General features: G+C 47.4%; 1 protein-coding gene across 1 annotated transcript; it reads left to right on the forward strand.

Moving 5' to 3' along the window:
* The first annotated feature begins 460 nt into the window (after positions 1-460).
* LOC130706217 (probable G-protein coupled receptor 173) lies at positions 461-21,616 on the forward strand. Its single transcript, XM_057537533.1, has 2 exons — positions 461-1,165; positions 18,795-21,616. The coding sequence occupies exon 2, from the start codon at positions 18,892-18,894 to the stop codon at positions 20,011-20,013; it is 1,122 nt and encodes a 373-aa protein (XP_057393516.1). The 5' UTR covers positions 461-1,165; positions 18,795-18,891; the 3' UTR covers positions 20,014-21,616.
* The last annotated feature ends 552 nt before the right edge of the window (positions 21,617-22,168 follow it).

Raw genomic sequence — 22,168 nt, forward strand, 5'->3', positions numbered from 1 at the left:
CCAGCATCCCCACCCAGTCGGCCAGCCAGCCAGCCGGCTGCTCCCCGGCCTCACCAGCACCCCCTCCCCGCCCCGCCCTGCCCCGCCCCGCCCCAGGGAGGACCAGGCTGGCGGCTGGGAGTCTCCCTGCCTGCTCAGCCTCCCTCCTTCCCTCCCTCTCCCTCCCTGCCTCCCTCCCTCCTCCGCCCGCCCCTGAGGCAGGGACCGTGCAAATCGAGGAGAGGGGGGACGGACAGCCCGGATGGGGTCCAGCTTAGTGCCCTGGGCTCCCCGCCGATGCCTTATCCAGGCTGGGTGTCCCCAGCATCTTGGGACCTAAATTTGTGTAAGCTGGGGTGCTTCCCAGGCCTGGAGGGTCCCTCCGGCAGGCCCACGGTGCCCCCGTTTTGCATCAGGACCCCCCCCTCGGATGCTCTGAGCCACCCTCCTCAACCCGGATCTAAAACCCGGGACACAGCTATCAGGCCAGCCTCTCTCTCCACCCCACCCCCTCTTTCTGGCGTCCATCCCCTCCCCAACTCCACCTCTGCTGCTGCCTCTGGCTGTGGACCTGCACCTCTTCCCCATCCCCGACAGGCCTGGGGAGCGGAGTGAGCCTGGATGAGAGCTCCCACAACCTGGGGCTCTCCCAGGCCATGGCCCCAGTGCTCCCAGGGAGGAGCCCCAGACCCTGAGCATCTGCTGGAGGCTTGGCAGAGGCCCCGCGGGGACCGTGTCTTCTGAGGACAAAAGGCGGCGGCCAGCGGGCAGACAGGGAGGGGGAAGGGGGGACCGGCAGCCAGGTGGGCAGACGGGTAGCAGGGGTCAGTGCTGGCCCCCCTCTCAGCTTGGCGGTGGCGTGAAGATGGGGGTGGGAGTGTGTAGTTGGGGAAGCACCTGCCTGGACCCCCACCTGCCAGCTAGCTGGGCACCCCAAGGCTGTGTGCTGCCCACCCGGTGTTCCCCAACACCCCCAGCCCTGTCCAGTGCACTCCTCCAGTGCCTGCTTCCCCTGATGTCTGCGATTTAGACCAGCCCGGCTGTATCCACGGCAACAGAAGCAGGAGTGTCACTGGCTGCCAGATCACGAAGGGTCCCACAATGTGGCCTGGGCTGTGATTTATCCTGAGTGAGACAGCTTGAGCCCCTCCCTCGATTCCAAGACAGCCCTGCTGAGAGAGCCTAGGTAAGTAGTCAGCATCGCTCCACCGAGGATGGGGGGCTGGGACTTCTGTCTCCCCACACATATTCCAGAGTCTCCATCACTGCCATGCTCTCTGTCTCTCTCTGATTCTGTTAGTCTCTCTTTCTGCTCCATCACAAGGGCTACTTGGGCACTCAAGCCTGGAGAGTCCTCTAGCCATCCCCATCTTCCTCAATCCCAAATGTCCCGTGAGGAAGGGAACCACCACCTGTTTCCCCATACAAGGTCTGTTTTTATCATTATGGTCGCATTTGAGCACAAGGCTGTGTTAATATTTCCTTGTGTGCTATCTGTGGAAGGCATGCCTGGAGCCCGGCTGTGCTCCCCTCACGATGCCTGCACCCTGGGCAGGCTCAGCCTCCTGCAGCTGCCTCCTCTCCCTCTCCCTCCTCCTCCACTCTCCGCCAGCTTCCTTGGCCAGCATGCAGGGTGTGTGTGTGTCTGCCTGAGTGTGTGAGCTGGCAGGTGAGTAGACGTGACAGAGAAGCTGCTCCCAGCCCAGACCACCCCCCACTCCTTGTTTCCTTCCTTCCTTCCTTCCTTCTTTCCTTCTTTCCTTCCTTCCTTCCCCTGTCTCTCCCCACAAGTAGCACAGACTTTTGCTCACTCACCAGGGAAGATACCGCTGTGATTTCCAGCTAGGGGGAGGAAGCCACTGTAGGGCTAAAAGGAAGGTGAGGTGGGGGTGGGGAGCACTTCCAGGCCCTAGACTGCCTGATGCCTTGGTGGAGGCAAGGACCATGCCACACAACACCCTGCAGGGGCCAGACGCAACAAGGTTGTCCCCACAGTGTGGGCCCCAGCCTTCATCCAAGGCTCTCAATCTCTGTTTCGGACTCCCATGTTGTGTATGGGATTCCCCAGATATTATGGCCTTGTGGTCCCTCTGTCTGAAGCAGCAGGAAAGCCTGGTACATGGAGAACATGGATTCTCCAGGGACACCTCCCTCAACTACTGGCTCTGCAACTTTAGTGAAAGTGTGCTACTTATTGAACCTTGGTTTTCTCATCTGTCAAAGAGACTGGTAACCCTTCCTTCATGGCTGTGTGTAGTAACTAAATGAGTTGGTGCATATAAGTGAAGGATGTGTATAGAAGTGGCCCTGAAGCAATGTCAGCAAAGCTCATGGTCAATATTGTTGCTGATTGTTCATGATTAATATTGTCATTAGTTATTTGGGGGAAGGACTGGCCCCTCTTCTCCAGGGTCTTGGCTGAGATCTGGGGAGGGCAGCAGGTAGGTAAATGGGGGAGGGGAGGGGAGGAGGAGGCAGGAGCAACTCTGTGTTGTTACTCCTCATTTGTAAGGAGGAATAAGTGGTGGCTGTGAGCAGAGCCTCCTGCCCCCACCCTCTTCCAGGCTCCTTTCCTGCACTTGCCCCTGTCTGTGCACACACACACACAGAGGCTCTAGCCCCCATGAGCTAGCAGAGGCCTGGCTTGCAGCCTGCAGCATTGCTGACTCTGGTGATGTATGCATCTCCCTGTTGAGGGGAGACTTGGCAAGAGTTTGGCCTGTGGTCAGTGGTTGGCAGGGCGTGGGGACAGGGCTGAAGCTTCTGAGATCACAGGGCTTCGGGTGTGGCCCATGCAGCAGCCAGAGCTGTGGGGGACGGGTCCCAGGGAGTTGCTAACATAGAGCCTGGGCTGGAGGGACAGTTGGGTCTGCTGGCTGGTTTCTGGGTGTGGAGATGTGGTGGAACACTGAGTGAGGGGTCAGTGGCTGGAGGAGAGTCCTCAAGGCCAGGGGAGCATTAGGAAGAGGGGAAACACTGAGGCCCAGCAGACCTCCTCTGTGGGAGCAGGGAGGGGTGGAATATATAGAGTAGGCTTATAGAGTAGACTTCTCTGAAGAAGCCTTTGGTGCAGAAGGGAGAAAACCCCACCTGTGGTCCAGAGGCATCTAGGCCTGAGTGTGGGTGTATATATGCAACTGAAAACATATGGCTGTGTGTGTCTGTCTGTTCATGGGCACTATGAATGTGTATGAGTCTGTGTGTGTTAGCAGGTCACATGACGGTGTGAGAGTGTGTGGGTGTCTGGGTAGGATGGTGTGTGTACAAGAGAGTGGGTATGACTTTGCATGTCTGTCTGGGTGAGCAAATGGGCATGTTGGATCCTGAGCCTGAGTGAGGGTGTGTTTCTCTGAGCCAATAGGCCTGTTGAATGTCTCGCTAAATATATGTATGTGGTATACATTTGTCTTTGAGTGTACATGTCTGATTGTATGTGTATGAGTGTGAGGGTTTCAGAATGCCTGGGTGTACATGTCCTATTAGGTGATTGCCCAGATATATCTGATTGTGTATAATTGTGTATGCCCCTGTGTGCATATGAATACAAGTGCATCTAAATGGTGTGTTTGTAAGTGTAAGGGCATGTGTATGTGTGTGTGTCCATGCATGTATGGGAGGGTAAGTGCGGGTACACATGCTTCTGCGTGGGTGTGCCTGTCATGTATATGTATGAGTAGGCCTGTGTGTGAATGTCTTTGTGGATTCTCCAGCATTTTGAATTATGTCTACGTCTTTGTGTGCATGTTTGAATACATATTGTCTGTAGACAGACCCACGGGTCTACATCTGATTAGGGAAATGTTAGTGTAGATGGTCACACTAGTATAAGGAGAACTAATTGTGTGGGTAGGGGAGAGTGTGTGAATGCACATGTTTTGTGCATGAAAGTATGCCTTGTGGGTTTGCCTATGTGTGCACATTTGATTATATATATGGGTATGGCTGGGGGGGTGTACACCTTTAAATATATGCACAAAAGGCTGTGTGCATAGGTAAATGGCTGCATTCATGTATATGTCTAGTTGTGTTTGTGGGTACACTGTTGTGTGTGAGTGCATCTCTGAGTGTGGTGAGCATGAGTAACTACAACTCATAATACTTGGATGCACCTGTCCCATTATGTATTTTGTTTGAATTTCTGAGTGAGGGTGAATGTGTGTGTGGAAATGCCTGTGAGTGACTGAGTGAATGTGTGTGTATATGCTGGTATGTGTGAACATCTAGCTGTGTGTGCACTTGAGTGAACATGTCTGTATATTTGCCTGTGTATTCACACAAATCTAAGTGTATGTGTGTGTAAATATGCCAGGGTGTGTGTCTGTCTGAATGCATAGGTGGCGTCTGAACTGCACCAATTTGTATAGTTCTAATTATTTGCATATGTGTATTTGTGTTTATCTACCATTGTTTGTTCTGGAGCATATGTTGTAGAACAGTGTAAGTGAATGTACGTACACACCACTCTTGGCCTATAAATGCATTTGAGTGTGTGCGTGTCTGTGTGTGAGGTTGTCTTTGCATGTGTTTGTCTGTGATGAGTGTTAGCAATTCTTCTTGTGCAGATGTACAAGTGTGTGAGAATATGTGACTATTCTTCCATGTGTGCATGAGTCTTCTTTTGTTTGCATATTTTCTCATATGGGTGTATGAACATGTGTCAACATAAATGGTGTGTGTAATTGTGTGAGTGTGTTTTGTAAGTACATTTGTGTCTCCATGTCTGATTCTGTGCCTGCAGGAATGAATGATGTACAAGCCTAAGTTCATGTGAATACGCTTATAGGTGTACATGCCCAGTTGTGTGTATAAGTCTATGTGTGTTAGAATGTCCATGTATGAGTACACCATCTAATTGACAAGCATGTGCACATCTGGGTGTTTGTGTGTGTGAATACATCCTGGTGTGAGTATGTGTGAATATGCTTATGTGGTCGTGTCTGGGGCTGTATGTGTATACATTTGGGAGCTCACCTCTGTGTGTCATGTTTGTTCATTGTCTCACTGGGTGTGATACAGAGTCTGCCTGTCTGTGGACATATGTAAATATGCCTGTGTGTACACCTGTGTTTGTGAGTGAAAGTATGTCCTTCGTGGGCATTATGTCATGTGAGTATATGCTATGCATATATGTCTGTGTTTGAGAATAAATGGATGTGCATATGTGGGACCAAGTGCAGTGTGAGTGTGCACTGCTGTGGGTGTGCCTATTGTAGGGATGAGTGTAGGTATTTGTGCATGTGCCTGTCTCATGGTATGTATGTGAGAGAGGGAGAAAGATTTGGCCTTGGGCTTGTTCAGATAGGCCTTATTATTGAGAGGGTGATAAGGGAGGGTACTTATGAGTCTGCGTGATGCTATGTTTACCCCAGCGTGTATTTATGTGCCTATCTGAAAGCCAGGTACCCTGCTAGACCATGTCTGGCTCTAATTGTGTAGACATCCTAGATGATGGAAGCCAAAACACTTGAGCAATCCATGACCCCCTTCTGGGATTTCTCTGGCCTTGACCATGTGCTGGGCTTCTGTGAGGGTCTCAGGAGAATTCCTGTCATCATTCACACTCAAGAAGTAAGAACCAAAAATGACTGATATCCTACTAGGGAAGGGGGCCTGTGACCTCTTTAGAAAAGGATTCCTTGAAACACAAAGACCTCCTTTCCCATCCTCCCCCCACCATCAAAGGCCCAGGACAAAATGGCATTGTATGGTATCAAGGGTTAGTAAATGGTTTTCACACACAGCACCCAAGTTGTGCTATCCAGGGAGAAATCTGGATCTAAATGTGTATGTATAAGTGAAAAGTGAAGGTATATCCAGGTGAAGTGGGGTGTGTGTGTGGAGTGGGTGCTATATTTGATGAGAGAGAGAGAGAGAGAGGGAGAGAGAGAGAGAGAGAGAGAGAAGGGATCTGGGTTGCGTGTATGTAAGAGAGAGCCTGGGTGTTTCTGGGTAAGGTTTGAGTGTGAGACATTTGGGTGTGTTTGAGAGGGATGAGTGTGGATGTGGGTGTGTGTGAATGGTGCATTTGTGAGGCACTATGAGACCATTGGCCTATTTCGGTGGAGGATGGTATAAGTAACACTTTGGGTGTGGCTGTGTGGGAATATGTGTGAGAATATATATATTTGAGGGGTATGTAGGTATGGGTGTATCTGGATGGCGCAAGAGAGAGTGGGGGGTTATCTAGATGATGTATGTTTTACAGTGGGGACCTATCTATGTTACGTGTGTAAGAGGGAGTGTGGGTGTTTCTGGGTAGAGTGAGCATATGAAGGCGTATGGTCTATTGGGGTGGGGGCATTCAAGTGTGGGTATATCTGGATGGTGTGTAGGTGGGTGAGAGCACAAGTGTATCTAGGCAATATAAGTGTGTGATGGAGTTTATCTAGATGGTGTGTGTGTCTGTGTGTGTGTGTGTAAGAGAGAGAATTTGGGCACATCTGGGTGAGGGTGGGGTGTATGTGAGTGTGTATATAATTGGGAGTATCTGTGGATGCTGTGGGGGCTATATGTGAGTGAGGTGTGTGTGGTGTGTGAGAGAGCATGGGTATACCTGCGTGGTGTGCGTGGAGTGTGGGTATTCTGGATGATGGTGATTAAGAGAGGGGGGGAGCTGGATTGTGTGTATGTATAAGAGAGTGCATAGGTGTTTCTGAGTGTGGTGGGAGTGTGAGAGCATGAATGTATCCAGTGGGAGAAGTGTGTAGGTGTATCTGGATGGGGTAGAAGTGTTTGGGTTTGATTGGGTCAGGGAGTGAATGTGAGTGTTTTGGTATGTGGCTGGGTGTATCTGGATGATGTGTGAGAGAGTGTGGTACATCTGGGCTGTTTGTGAGACAGTGTGTGGGTGTATTTTGGGTGGAGTTTGTTTGAATGTGAGTGCATCTGGATGGTGGCTGGGTGAGAGCACAGGTGTATTTGGGTGGTGGAGTATGTATTAAGGTATATCTGGATGGTGTGTTGTTAGAGCTTCGGTTGCATATCTGGGTATATGTGTACTTGGGTATGTGTGTGAGTGTGTGTATAACTCGATGAGGTGTGTGAAAGAGAGTTTGGGGGACATTACTGGGTGGGAAGTGTGAGTTTGGAATGTGGGGGCATCTGGGTGGTGTGGAGAGGATGAGAACATTGGATGTATTTGGGCAGTGGAGTGTCTGGGGAAGTGCACCTGGATGGCATGTATGAAAGTTGGATTATCTAGATGGGATGTGTGTGTGTGAATTTGCAAGTGTATCTAGATGGTAGTGGAGTGTATCTAGATGATGCATATGGGTGTGAATGTATCTCAGTGGTCCACATGGGATGAATCTGGATGTTGTGTGTATGTATGAGAGTGTGGATGTATCTGGCTGGGGCTGTGTGAGTGGGCTCTGTTTGTGTGTGTATGTGTGAGAGAGGCAGAGACAGAGAGACAAAGAAAGAACATGAGAAGTGTGGGCATGTATGGATAGGATTTGTTTGTGAGTGGGTGTCTCTGGATTATGTGTAGGTGGGTATCTGTGCATGTGGATGTATTTGAATTGGGTGAGTGTGAGTATCTGGGTGGGGTGTAAGTGTAGTGTGTTTGAATGGTGTGTGTGTCATTGTAGGTGTATCTTGATACCACATGTGAAAGAGACTGTAGGTTTGCCTGGGTTGGGTATGAGGGCTCTGGGTTGGGAGTGTGTGTGAGTTTGGGTGTATCTGAATGTTGTATGTGAGAGTGTGGGTGTACTGAGTTGGAAGTTTGCTTAAAGTGTGGCTGTATCTGGGTGGAGTGCCTGTGAGTGTAGGTGTATTTGAGGTATGTGTGTATGAGGATGGGTGTGTCTAGATGGGATGTGTGTGAGAGAGTGTGTATCAGTATTGGGTGTGTGTGTGAGAGTGGGTGCATCTGAATAGTGTGTGTGAGAAAGAGAATGTGTAGCCACCTGGGCTGGGGCGTGTGGGAGTGGGTATATCTAAGTAGGATGTGTGCGGTTCTCTCAGGATGGTGTATGGGAGGGAGATAGGGTATATCTGGGTGATGTGTGTGCATGTGAATATATGTGGGTAGTGTGTGTGAGAGCGTTTGGGTATATCTGGGTGGGGAGAGTATCTGAGAAAGTGGGTGCATCTGTATGTGAGTGTGGATATATTTAGATGGTGTGTAGGTGGTATATGTGGGTGTTTTGTGTGTTTAGTAGTGTGGGTGTGTTTTGGTGGGGTGCAGGATTGTGGGCGTTGTATGAATGTGTATATCTTTCCTGGGGCAAGATATACCTCTGCTGGAGTGTCTGTAAATGTGAGCATGTCCATGTTTGTGTATGTGTATGTGTGTAACTGTACCTGAGCCTGTCAGTACATGGCTTGTGTGTGCATGTGCTTGTGCTAAAGTAGTGTGTATCTGTATATGTGTATGAGGTGAGTGTGTTTCTACATGTGAGTAAGTTGGATTTGTAAGGTCTTGAGCCAGGCTCTGGGTTTACATCCTAATTCTGCCTTTATTAGCTGTGTGGCTTTGGACAAGTCACCTAACCTCAACTAAGCCCTAGTTTCTCATTTATAAAGTAGGGGTAATAATACTACCTATCTCATAGAGTGAGAATTGGATGAGTTAATATTCAAAAAGTGCTTTGGACTGTGCCTGGCACATAATGAGTCCTCTCTGCCATATAAGGTGTTACCCAGTACTATAATTGTCACATGCGCCTATGTGTAGGTGACAGTATGTGTCTATCTGCAAGTGTGAACGGGGTAGTTTCTATGTGTATATTTGCCACATTATCAGTATCCACATGTATGTGTGAGAGAATGAGCTGATCGTGGGTGTATGTGAGGGTGTGTTTATACATAAAAGTGGGTTTGTACTTATATGTGTCCCAGTGTGTATATAAAACCATGGGTGTATGAGGATGGAAGTGTGGGTCTAGGAGGTTGATGGAAGAGGTTTGGCCCTGTGTGTATGCTTCCCAGCATACACACATCTGAGTGTATGAGTGCATATACCTGTATCTGTGGTAGTGCACAGTGCGTTTTTATCTGAATATGTAAACGGGTTTATAGTGGTCAGGATGTAAATGTGTGCATGTTGTGAGTGTCTGTAAATGTAAGAAGGTTGGTATTCAGGTTTATATGTGATGATGTAGGTGGATGCGTGTGTGTGTAGAGGATTTATGCCTATATGGCCATGTACTAGGATGTGTGTATCTGTGTCATGTGAATGTATGTGTAGGTGTGAATGAGTGTGTCTGTCTGTGTTTATAAGCAGCAGTGGCTATGTGGGTGTGTATGTGTGAGTCTGCATTGCTTCACCTGCCTGCCTGCCTCTGTGTGTAGCAGTGAGCCTGAGCCATGTGTCTGTATGCGCGAGCAAGTCTGTACTGTGTATATATGTATGTGTGCCAGGGCAGGGTTCATATAAGATGGTAGGTTTTAATCTCTTAGTGTAAGAGCCTGGGGTGGGGAAGGGCCTGGATCTGTAGGATGTGAGCAGCACTTGCCCTGCGACTGAATGTCAAGTTCTTATATCTGTGCATACATGACTGTGTCTGAAAGCATATAGGTCCGTACGATTTGGTCTGTAGGTGTATGTGTGTGCACGTGCCCATGTGAATAGCAAATGTATCGGTGCCTAGGCCTGTATTTCTATAGAAGGGTGGTTATATATGTGTGTGTGTGTTATATAAATCTTTGCATGATTTGCTGGTAAGTGGGCACCTACACACATGCCTCTTTCTGTGTAGAAGAGGTGTGTGTGTGAGCATCTGACTGCACCTATCAGCTGGGGTAAGTCTGGATGTGTGTGTAAATTTGAATCTCCATGTACACCTATGCCTGTGTGCTGTGTATCTGTTCATGTGTGCAAGTGTCCACGCAATACGACTAGCTGTGAATGTGTCAGGCACACAGAGAAGGTGAAATATTTGTATAGCACACTGTAGTAAACTTAAGAGGATTTAGGGGTACTGGGGTTTGGTGAAAAGAAATTCCTTACATTTTCTTTATATTATAAAAATTGTGGTAAGAAAAATTAAAATGCCAAGTTTTAGGAGAATTATTTAATATTGAATTTGTATGCAACTTGCAAATGAAATCTTTTCCAAATTTTTTCATAGTACACTTGAGCTCACTTCTGTAAACATAACTTTTTAATCCACTGGTGCAAATCTGTAGTGGTCAACATTCGTGCCCACTTGTTCTGCATCTTTGGTCATGACTGTCTTGATTTGTTTTACGGTCATTTTCATCATGATTTGGTAAATCACTTGGTGCTGAGCGTAGATCCCTTATGCCAAGTTGTTGTGTTTCTTGGTAAAAACCCAAACAAAACAAATGAAGCAAATAACCATTGGTACTTTTGACACGGATATAAACTTCCATTGTGGCCTGCCTCTTCTTGATCTTGGAAGGCATGTTGTTGAAGGTAATACCCATTCCATGGAGGTTGTTTAGGCATAGTTTGCCCTAATGTCCTCATAATTAGCTTGAATGTATGAAATGTAGCAGCATGGTTGTGTAGGTCAGCAAAACTCACCTCAAAAGCATGAGCTTTGGGGTCATCAGGTATCATTTTGGTTTCTCTGAAGCATCAGGTGCAGTTTCTTGTGTTGAATATGGCTGGTGCTTTCACATCATACCAACCTTTCTTAACAAATGGAACAACTGCTTGTTCGTGCCTCCCTTTTTCACCTCCCTTTTATAACTCACTTGTTCTTGCTCTGCCCAGGCAGAGACCCAGGTTTTATGCTCAGAATAGCTACATAATCTCTTCTGTCTCTTGGTAGTCACCATCAACAGGAAACCCTTTGCCTAAGTGGCAGCAAATGGTCAAAGGGTATTTTTTAATTGATTAAAACTCTTTTCTCATCAATAATCTATAATTCTTAGTCTTTGAATTTTGTACTTCAAAGGTGAGATCCTTCTTTAAATCTAACGCCTCTTTCTTTTCTTTCAGTCAAATGTGATGTTGAAATTTCTTGTAACAAATGCTCATGAATTTTGAATCCAACAGAAAATTTTCATTTTGAGTATTTAAAAATAATGATGAAGTTTTCCCCTAAGTAGACCTTGTTCTATTCATCCTAGTAAGTCTTCTTTAGTGTTTAACTTATAGTGCTAACTAAACATCACCCAAGGAACCATACTTGACCTGATTTCTTCTAAGTTGAAGTTTAGCTTCAAATCCATAAACCTTGTCGGTATACTTTCATGTATCTTTGAGTGTCGAAAATTTTTGATGTGATTTTATTCATGTGCTCAAAGAGCCGTGTGTTGAAGCCAGTAAGCATCAAATCTGCAAAGTGAGAATCATTCACAGAGGAATGCTGAAATTTTTCTTTTAGCTCATAAATCCATTATAAAATCTTTACACACTTAGGCTTAAAACAATAGAGAAGGGTGTACTGATTCCAGTGCTTCACAGAAAGCTGACAAGTGGGTGGGTAGTGCCTTGGATCTAATTAAATTCACCTGGCATCATTTACTCTGGAAGTTAGACCTTCAGGCAAACTTTTATAGGTTAAGGCTCCTCAGTGGATGACTCTCAGCATTTTCAGAACAAATTCCAGCTGTAAACTTCCTGCCATCACAACAGCAGCGCCAGTCCACAGATTTATGCAGAGTTTCCACAGTATTTCAAAATATTTATGTATCACTTCGAATATTTCAACCTTAGTTTATTTTGGTGCTTCTGGCATTTCTCTTCAGGCTTTCTGACTAGTACTATAAACCAAGCACAGTTAATCAACATCCTGAGATACATCAATATAAAATGAAAACCCCTTTGATTCAGCAATCTTCTGGGTTAGTGTTATCTCGATGTCCTTTGACCTGTCACCAGCGTATCTCCTAACAGAAATAATTGAAAGTGGCCCCTGTCCTATTTCTTCTACCTTGTTGGTCTCAAATATAGTGTGGATAATTTCCCGGCAGACTGCTAACATATGAGATTCTACTGGGTGGGCATCTTAGCTTTACTTGTTAATTGTATAACCCTGTTACTAGCTGGTTGAACTCCATCTAAGAATGTTCTAACTCATCTCAAAAAAGAGCCCAGTTTCTTAATTTGCTCTTCCAGATGCTTCAAAAACTCCAAATCTTTCTCTGTGTGATAGAGTGTTTTGTGGTCAGTTGACCAACATAGCCTACTGTGAAGGTTTCTGTTGATAAGTTTTCCACACAGATTGGACATTTAGGCTGAGGAAAAGAGGGCTAACTGGGCAGCTGAACTCAAATTTGAGACAATCCTCATTAAATTGCTTAAATTAGGAACATCCTGGATTATTTTGGAGGGGAGACTACTGTGTTTGTCTTATGAGTCTCTTGATTTTCCAGCTTTAATCAAAAAGTCCAATTTGATGGGGAAAGAAATATCTTAAAAATTAAATCTACGTGAATATAAAGTATTGAAGGGGTCAGCAGACTGACCCTTTGTGTGACCCTTTGTGACTTCTGAAAACTGATTTTTTCCAAAAATCAAGTTTTAGGTCTTCTGCATTTTTAAGCAGCACTCTGAGACAAACCCAGAAAGGCCTAGAGTTCCCTTTAATGAATCAATTCAATTCAACTATAGTCAGGCTGCACTCATTTACTGACAAATATTTTTACCTAAAAACAAAAGATAATAATTAATTATGAAATTAATTATGAAATCCCACCAAGAATCAGATTTGCCAAATTTTAAATATTAAAAGACAGTAGCAAGTAAATCAATAAATAAGCAAAGAAATAATAAAAATGTAATGTTTTAAAAAGAGTTCTTATCTTTTTTTAATTAAAAAATTATTTATTTGATTTATTTATTTTTGGCTGCGTTGGGTCTTCGTTACTGCACGTGGGCTTTCTCTAGTTGTGGTGAGCGGGGGCTACTCTTCGTTGTGGTGCGCGGGGGCTACTCTTTGTTGCAGTGCGTGAGCTTATTGTCGTGGCTTCTCTTGTTGCGGAGCACGGGCTCTAGGCACGCGGGCTTTAGTAGTTGTGTGCGGGCTCAGTAGTTGTGGCACACGGGCTTAGCTGCTCTGTGGCATGTGGGATCTTCCCGGACCAGGGATCGAACCCGTGTCCCCTGCATTGGCAGGTGGATTCTTAACCACTGCGCCACCAGGGAAGCCCGAGAGTTCTTATCTTTTAGAAATACTTACTGAAATTCTTATGGATGAAATGGCATAATAGATATGCTTCAGAATACTCTGGAAGTGGGGGAAGTGGGTGAGGTTATAGGTGAAACAAGACCCTATGAGTTGATCGTTAGTGAGTCTGGGTGATGGATGCCCTGAGGTTCATTACAGGATTCTTTCTACATTTTTGTTTGAAATGTTCTAGAAGAAAACATTTTTTTAATAAAGAAGCAACAATCAAGGAAATTAACAAAATTGTTATATTCTCTTTAGGAACACCTAAATCTATATAATAGTAATAACAGCTACAATCATACAGCCCTTCTATTTTCGTAGAAAAAATTGTGGAAAAATAAGAATGAGATCAAATTAAAAGAAAAACAAACATTGTACATGTAGGGGCAAAGCCAAAAAACCTCACTGATGATGAACAACCAGTGGCAACCAAAGTAATAATCTGACTATCTGGGATGTTTCGACAGGAAGCATTCCAGACATTTACAACCTCCCTTCTCACATGGTCCCCTCGAGCCCTCTCTTGCTCCAGCCCCAGACAGCTCTGCTAATGTTTCCACCTGTGTGTTCTGGAGTTGGCTGCTCTGTGCACTTGCACGGGTTTGTCTCTGGGTGTATACCTGTTGCAGGCTGTATATGTCAAGTAAGTATCTGGCTTGTGAGCAAGTTTGTGTGTGTATAGACGTCTGTGTGTGAGAGTGTATCTGTATACACTATATCTGGCTTTTTTCTTTGTGTTTGCTTGTGCTTGCATATTGCTAAGGGGTGTGTGTGTGTGTCTGTGTCTGTGTTGGAGCTGGTCTACTTCTCTGCATGAGTGAGCGTGTACATGAATGGGCATCTGTGTATACCTGTGCTAGGGTGTACACATCTGTGTTGGTGAGTGTGCATAATCTATGTGAGAGGTTTTGGATCAGTTGGTCTCTGTATGTTAGAGTGTGTTAGCATATGTACATGTGTGTATATGTGAGCAGTTTTTTACTTGTCTGTTTTTTCTGTGGGTATCTGAGGGGCAGTCTGTGTATACATATGTGTGGCAGGGTTCAAGTGCATGTGAGCATGCTGGCGTATGTAAGTGACTGAGTGTTAACGTGTGTAACCATATTTGTATATGTGATGATATAGGTATGCCACTGTTTTCTTGCAGCTGTGTTGCAAGAGTTTAAATACGTGAGAGGATTTGAATAATCAGGTACACTGGGACAAAGGGTATATATGAGTCTACGTGTGAGTGACAATGAGTAGGTTTGTGTGTGTGTATCTGTCACGATTTGAAAGTTTGTGTGTATGTTAGGGGAGTTATAATTGTGGGTTTGTGGGCCACTGCACGTGTGTGTGTGTCTGTGCATATGAGCAATTCTCAGCCCTCTCATACCCAACACCCTCTTTTATGTAACATATTTTGTAACACCCCTTTACTATCTGGACATGAAGTTCTTAAATAATACAATCTCTCTGCATATATAATTTCAAAAGAAAATTCATATAGTATTTTATACAATAGCCACATTATATTAACTCTAATATAAATAAATAAGAAATAAAAGTGGCTTATAAGAAAATAATTTGCATTTCAATATGGAAATGCTTGGGCATGACACTCCCCAGGAGATTCAGTGAATTAGAAGCTTGTAACATCTTATAACGAGTAAATGTGGATTTAGGAGAAGGGAAAAATCAGAAGCTGCCCCTTGTACGAAGTGCAGGCAAATGACAGGCAAAGGCCTAGGCGTGAGAGTTTCCGAAATACTGAACAACTCAAGGAAAGTGCTCCACAAAACAAAGTACAGTCTCTAGACTTACATGACAGCCACATTCCTGGATAATTCAGGGTATATTAAATCAAAGGAACAACTGTGTTTAACTGTGAAATAGAGTTAGATTCTAGGTTCAGTTCATTCCAAGTCCAAAATCCTATGGGATGAGGGACATATGTTGGCTGTGTAAGACTGCCCTGCAGGTCACTGGATGGCCAGCATCCTCGCCCAGAACCCCAAATGTTGGAAGGACACACCCAGCACTGTGGCAACCAAAAATGCTCCTATAAATTTCCAAAATGTCCCCTAGGGGGCAGTAATGCCTTTGTTGAGGACAAAGCACTGGTGTTTAAGCAGGGTACACTGTGCCTGTGTGAATGAGGCGGCATACACGATATACCGTGTGTGTGTGTGTGTGTGTGTGTGTATGTGTGTGTGTGAGTGCCGTGTGTGCACACCAGTGCCCCTGTGTGTGAGCTGGTTGCTGTCCATGGGTCTCTATAGGAGTAGCCTATGTGTTTGTGAGTGTGTGTGTAGGTGTCTGTGTATCTCTAAGGGCATCTGAGCACGAGCAGGTGTGTACGTGTTATGTGTATGCACACACATCCTTAGTCTCGGATGGTCCTGGGCTGTGGCTGCCAGTCTATGCTTAGAAGAACACTCTCCTCACTTTTTATATAATCACCCCAGCTTTCCAGGCAACACCAGAGTTTTGTTTGTTTGCTTCTATTGTTTTATGGTTTTTTGTTTTGTTTTAGTGTTTGTTTTTGTTTTCACTGAGACTCTGGGCTACACATTATCCACCTTCTCGGTCTTAGTATGTCTCTCTGTGTCTCCCTCTCTCTGTCTCCATCTTTATTTCTGCCTCTCTCTGTCTCTGTCTCTGCCTCTGTCTCTGTCCCCTCTTTATCTGTCTCTCACTCCCCGTCCCTGTCTATTTCTCTATATCTTTCTCTCTTTATTTCCTGGCATTATCCCTCTCCTTCTATCTCTCTGTCTCTGTCTCCCTCCCTCCTTCCCTCTGTCCCTCTGTCTTTATTTTTTCTGTCTCTATTTTTTCTCTCTTTCTGTCTCTATTTCTCTCCCTTGTCTATCTCTTGCATTTTCTCTGTGTGTGTGTGTGTGTGTGTGTGTGTCTTTTTTCTCACTTTATCTTTTCTTCCTCTTTCTGTCTCTATTTCTAGCTCCTCTTCTCTGTATAAGGCTCTCTCCTTTCTCTGTGTATTTCTCCCACCCCTTCCCTCCCTCCCTCCTATGTCTCCATCTGTCTGTCTCTCTTTCTCTCTCTTTCTCTGCTCCTCTCTCCTTCTTTGTCACTCGTGTGTCTCTCTGACTCTGTCTTACATTCACTCTCTGTCTCTATCACTTCCTCCCTGCCTCTCCTCAAGGCTAAGGAGTGTGTGTGTGTATGTGTGTGTGTGTATGTGTGTGTGTGTGTGTGTGTGTGTGTGCATATTTACACTCACCCAGCTATCGGCTGGTCCACAGTTGTGTGGGAGCTATGAGGCCTTGAGGGGCTGAAGGGGCCCACCAACTCCGCTTCTCTCAAGCCCCTGCCCTAGCACCTTCCCTTGGCCCACTGGCACCAGCTCTGAGACTTTGGGGTGCCATCAAAGTCTGGCCCCAGATGGCTGTGGCAGGCCAGGTTGGATTGAGCTGGGAAACAGTGCAGAGGGGAGCCGTTTTCCTGGGAGGGAGGAGGTAGAAAGACATCCACTCAAGCCCCACCTCCCCCAACTTCAAGCCCATCCCAGTCCCAGCAGGAGTTCTGAGCTTCTCCAGCTTCTGCCTTGCTGCCTCTCCTCAGGGAACTGCCCTGCTACCTTGTCACACCCCACACCCAGCCCGCACACACTAGGAGCTCTCCTGCTTCCCCCCAAGTTTTGCCTGTGCTGTCCCATTCACTCACTGCCCAGACAGCTCTCTCAGCAAATCCTACCTGGACGCCTCCAGGCAGCCCTCCCTGAGCCACCAGCCCCTCTAGTTCCTCAACCAATTGATTTGACAGCTTTTGACTGAGGGCCTACCATGGGCTGTGCACTGCTCTTCTAGAGGAGAGTGTGTGAGTTGATAATCCCTACCCTTGTGGAGCTTTCCTTCTAATAGGGAGAGGCAGGCAATAAACCAAAATTTTAAAGTAAATATTTTATAATAACTATAAATGGAGTATAACCTTTAAAATTGTGAATCACTGTGTTGTCCATCTGTAACTTACATAATACCGTACATGAACTATATATCAATATTAATTAATTAATTAAAACAACTATTTAAAAAGTAAATTATATAGTACATTAGAAGAGAGAAATTCTAGGAAGAGAAGCAAAGCAGGGCAAGAGGCACGGGGGTGCTGTTATTCCTCACCTGGATTACTGCAAGAGCCTCCTAAGGAGTCTCCCTACTTCCACCTTTGCCTCACATGATCTGTGCTCCTCACCGCAGAAAGCAGGATCCCATTCAATCCTGAGTCATATCACATCTCGCCTCTGTTCAAAACTGTCCCACAGCTCCCATCTCACTCAGAGTAAAAGTCAGTCCTCACCATGGCCTATGTGATCTGGCCTAACCACCTTTCTGACCTCACCTCTTACCACTTCCCCTCACTCACTCTGTTCTACCCTCTTCCTTGCTCTTCCTCAAATGCACCACATGCAGTCTCACCTCAGGGCCTTTGCTCTGGCTGTTCTCTCTGCCTGGACTTCTCTTCCCCCAGATGTCCATATGGCTCACTCTCTCACCTCCTTCATGTCTTTGCTCAGATGACACCTCCTCCATGAAGCCTTCCCTGTCCACCTCATCTAAAACTGCACTTCTCCCACCCTTAGCACTTCCTATCCCCCTTCCCTCCTTTATTTTTATTTTTAGGAACCTATCATCATTTGACCTAGTATACTTCACCTATGTATCTTCTTTATTGTCTAGAATATCAACTTCACAAGGGCAGGGATCTTTGTCGGTTTATTTCACAGCTGTATCACCAGTGCCTGGCATGCAGTAGGTGCTCAATAAATAGTTTTTCAACAAATGAATACACACAAGCATACCTACGTCTTTATATTCACATATACTCTCCACCTCACTTAAAGTAAAAACCCAAGTCCTTGTCATGGCCCACAGCCCTGCACGATCTGGCCCCAGACCCCTCTGTGAATTCACCTTCCACTGTCTCTCTTGCCACTCTGTTCCAACCACACTGGTCTTCCCATTGTTCCACGAGCATGCTAAGCACATGCTTGGTTATGAATAAAGAAACCTATTTAATGAGTGGCTACCAGCATTAACCAAAAGAACTGTGAAACAGAATAGAAACTAGGTACATTATACATAGGATCTGTACTGTTTTGTGAAACTTTTGGTTCAGCTCTATGTACACGTGCTTGTATGTGTACCAGGCTGTGATGTAAAATGTATTTCTTACTATGGGTGGCAGTTTAAAAAGTTTGAAGAACACAAACTTTGGGCTTTGCAAAGGGAGAGAAGAGCCGCACCAACATCCCCATCCCACAGATCCGCCAATGGGGGAAACAGGTAACCGAGGACATCCAGAGAGACGAAGCACCTCCTCACCCAGCAAGGAGGGAGGAGGAGCAGCAGTGGGCCAGGGGCAGGGCCTGACACCAGCCGGGGAATAAGTGGGGAGGCCACCTAGACATACTAACACTGCCCTTTCTGTTTCTTCCTCACCTTTCCTTTCCACCTGTTTCTCACTGTCTGTTTTTCTTGTGTTTTTCTCCCTCCCTCCCTACGCCCTCCTTCTTTCTCCCACTTCCTGTCTCTCTGGTTCTGTCTCTCTCCCTATCTCTTCTCTTTCTCATCCCCTCCATTTCTGTCTCAATTTGTGTCCATTTTCTATCTCTTTGTTCTGTCCTTTCTCACTCTGTCTCTGTGCCCCTGTGTGTGTGTTTTCTCTCTGTCTCTTTCCTGCCCTCATATCTCTGTCTCTCTGTGTCTGTGTCCTCATTTGCAGGTGCAGCCCAGCAGGACAACTGATGGAGTCCCCCGGGGCCCATCGAGTACCGGACTGGCTGACCCCATAGGGTTGGGAGCAGCCCCTGCCCCTCAGTATGGCCAACACCACTGGAGAGCCCGAGGAGGTGAGCGGCGCACTGTCTCCGCCATCAGCATCGGCTTACGTGAAGCTGGTGCTGCTGGGACTGATCATGTGCGTGAGCCTGGCGGGCAATGCCATCTTGTCCCTGCTGGTGCTCAAGGAGCGTGCCCTGCACAAGGCTCCTTACTACTTTCTGCTGGACCTGTGCCTGGCTGATGGCATACGCTCTGCCGTCTGCTTCCCCTTTGTGCTGGCTTCTGTGCGCCACGGCTCCTCATGGACCTTCAGTGCGCTCAGCTGCAAGATTGTGGCCTTTATGGCCGTGCTCTTTTGCTTCCATGCGGCCTTCATGCTGTTCTGCATCAGCGTCACACGCTACATGGCCATCGCCCACCACCGCTTCTACGCCAAGCGCATGACACTCTGGACATGCGCAGCTGTCATCTGCATGGCCTGGACCCTGTCTGTGGCCATGGCCTTCCCACCTGTCTTCGACGTGGGCACCTACAAGTTCATCCGTGAGGAGGACCAGTGCATCTTTGAGCATCGCTACTTCAAGGCCAATGACACGCTGGGCTTCATGCTTATGTTGGCTGTGCTCATGGCAGCCACACATGCTGTCTATGGCAAGCTGCTCCTCTTCGAGTATCGACACCGCAAGATGAAGCCCGTGCAGATGGTGCCAGCCATCAGCCAGAACTGGACATTCCATGGCCCTGGGGCCACCGGCCAGGCTGCTGCCAACTGGATCGCTGGCTTTGGCCGTGGGCCCATGCCACCAACCCTGCTGGGTATCCGGCAGAATGGGCATGCAGCCAGCCGGCGGCTGCTGGGCATGGACGAGGTCAAGGGTGAAAAGCAGCTGGGCCGTATGTTCTACGCGATCACACTGCTCTTCCTGCTCCTCTGGTCACCCTACATTGTGGCCTGCTACTGGCGAGTGTTTGTGAAAGCCTGTGCCGTGCCCCACCGTTACCTGGCCACCGCTGTTTGGATGAGCTTCGCCCAGGCTGCCGTCAACCCGATCGTCTGCTTCCTGCTCAACAAGGACCTCAAGAAGTGCCTGAGGACTCACGCCCCCTGCTGGGGCACAGGAGGTGCCCCGGCTCCTAGAGAACCCTACTGTGTCATGTGAAGCAGGCTGGTAGGCAGACAGGCAGGGAGAAAGTCAGGGCCACCATGATGGGGCCAACAGAAGGGGAGAGGTGGGGCTCCATACAGGAGCCTTTCTTTCTGAGCTCCAGCCCCAGCCCCTCGAACCACCTGGAATCTAGGCACCTTTGCCAGCACCTCCCCAGGGTTGGGGACTGGGTGGGGGACTAGGAAAGAGGCATTTCTAGTTCTGTGGGGCCCGTCTCCGCCACCTCCTTCTCCACTTCTACAATCTCTCTCTCTCTCCCCCCCCCCCACCTCTCTCTCTCACACACACACAGAAGTGACAATTCAGAAAAAAAAAACCTGAAAATGCAGGTTTTTCTACTCACAGCTGAGGAGACAGGCTTTCTTGCTTTAATGTCTCTCCTCTGACATTGTCCAGAAGGGGTAAGTTTGTCCTGTAAAATAGACTTCCAGAGCCCTTATTGTCCCCTCTGCTCCCACGTACCCTCCCCTTCCAAGTCCTTTAGCAAGGCCTGGATGTTTAGGGAGAAATTGATCTGCTGACAAGAGGGACCGAAGGGCGTGCTGGGTTCCCAGGGAGCAAGGAATGTTTAATTGCTACGTTGTGTGCAATGTTGTTTTAGGCTAACCCTGGTCCCAAGCCCGGTCTTTTCTCTGTCCCCACCATGTCCAGACCTCCCAAGTGTTTCTTGAGCATCTGTTTGAGAAGCCAGGAGGGGAGGGAGAAGGGCTTCTGGGATGGGCCCAGGTTAGGTGAAGAGCAGGATGTGAGTACATGCCTTGAGCTGAAGAGACCCCAGCTTGGCTGCATTCTCTCAAGCTGCTTCCTGGATCCCCGTCCCCCAACTCTTCTTCTTGAGGATGGAAATCCACTCCAACCCCATGGAAGTGTAGGGAGAAAGTCAAACTCTCCAGAATGGCTGGATCCCAAAGGCTGGGGTCAGAGTGGAATTCAACCCCAGAATTGTCTCCTGAGTTCATGATACTCTCCTGAAGATGAAAATTCTTTGAGGGCCTTGGTAAGTCATAGTGGTATGAACTCCAAGGCACTGTGGACTTGAGTCCATTCCTCTCTGATCTCTTTTTGTCCCCCTCAAGCCTCAGGAGCCTCAAGCCCCTCTGTGGTAACCCTTGGCCTTCTGGGCCCTCAGCCCCCAACTTCCTTGCGCTGAACAGCCCTTCCTCTCTTCCTCCCTCCACCATTACTTCCACCCCAAGCGGAGCAGACTGCAGCCAGATTCCCCAGGTGGGAGATCCCAAGCCTCCTTCCCAGGGCAGAGTCCACTCTGGGCTCCCATCAAGTCTTATGGACTGGTGAGCCAAACTGGCATTCTTTGCCTGGTCTTGCCCAAGTTCTCTGTCCCCCTCTCATCTCCTGGGAGAGAGGGAGATCTGTATTTATCCACCCCCTTTCCCTTCCCTACAGAAGCCCTTGTCCTACACTCCCTCCCTACTCCAAGACAGCTCCAGAACTGGGCAAGCCTTGACCCAAGAGGGGTGGAGAAGGTACTCTAGGCAGGAGAGACATGAATGAGCCTGGCTATGGAGTGGCCCTGGAAAGGCAGGCCAGAGTGGCTGAGAGGCTGGGGGTGGGGGGTACCTGTTCTCTCAGTGATAGTGATGGGGGTGCCTTTCAGGGGGGTGGGGTGGGGGCACCACAGGGGTGGGGGTAGATAGGGTACATTCAGGAGGATTTTCCTCCATTTCCTTTTTCTAACTGCGTGGATTCACCATTGGATTTTGTAAATGGAAAACTGAAATGAACAATGCTATATTGGATGTTTTCTCTTTCTGTGTGTGTGTGTGTGTGTGTGTGTGTGTGTGTGTGTGTGTGTCCTGTCTGTGTGACTACACGTGGGGAGGTATGGTCAAGTGAGACAGTGTGTCTGCGTGACTTTGTTGGGGGGCACTCCTGCCTGGGGCACACATGTGAGCAAATGCCTGTATGTGGAGACATATACAGTGCACATGTGCACACATGTACACATATGCACCTAATTGAGAGGGGACAAAATAGAGTATGTGCCTGCAGCAAGAAGTAGAGTGGTCGGAGAGATGGAACTTGAAAACGGTACGTATGTATGTAGCAAGAGGGTAGACTCCCATCTCATAAGATTTTCCTCCCTTGGCCCAGGCTCTGAACATGGGGGACAGGATACTTGAGTACCCCA

The sequence above is a fragment of the Balaenoptera acutorostrata genome, chromosome X (genome assembly GCF_949987535.1).
Source record: "Balaenoptera acutorostrata chromosome X, mBalAcu1.1, whole genome shotgun sequence".
Lineage (NCBI taxonomy): Eukaryota > Metazoa > Chordata > Mammalia > Artiodactyla > Balaenopteridae > Balaenoptera > Balaenoptera acutorostrata.

Coding starts and splice junctions, on each gene's coding strand:
- LOC130706217 (XM_057537533.1), top strand. CDS start 18,892: ATGGCCAACACCACTGGAGAGCCCGAGGAGGTGAGCGGCGCACTGTCT.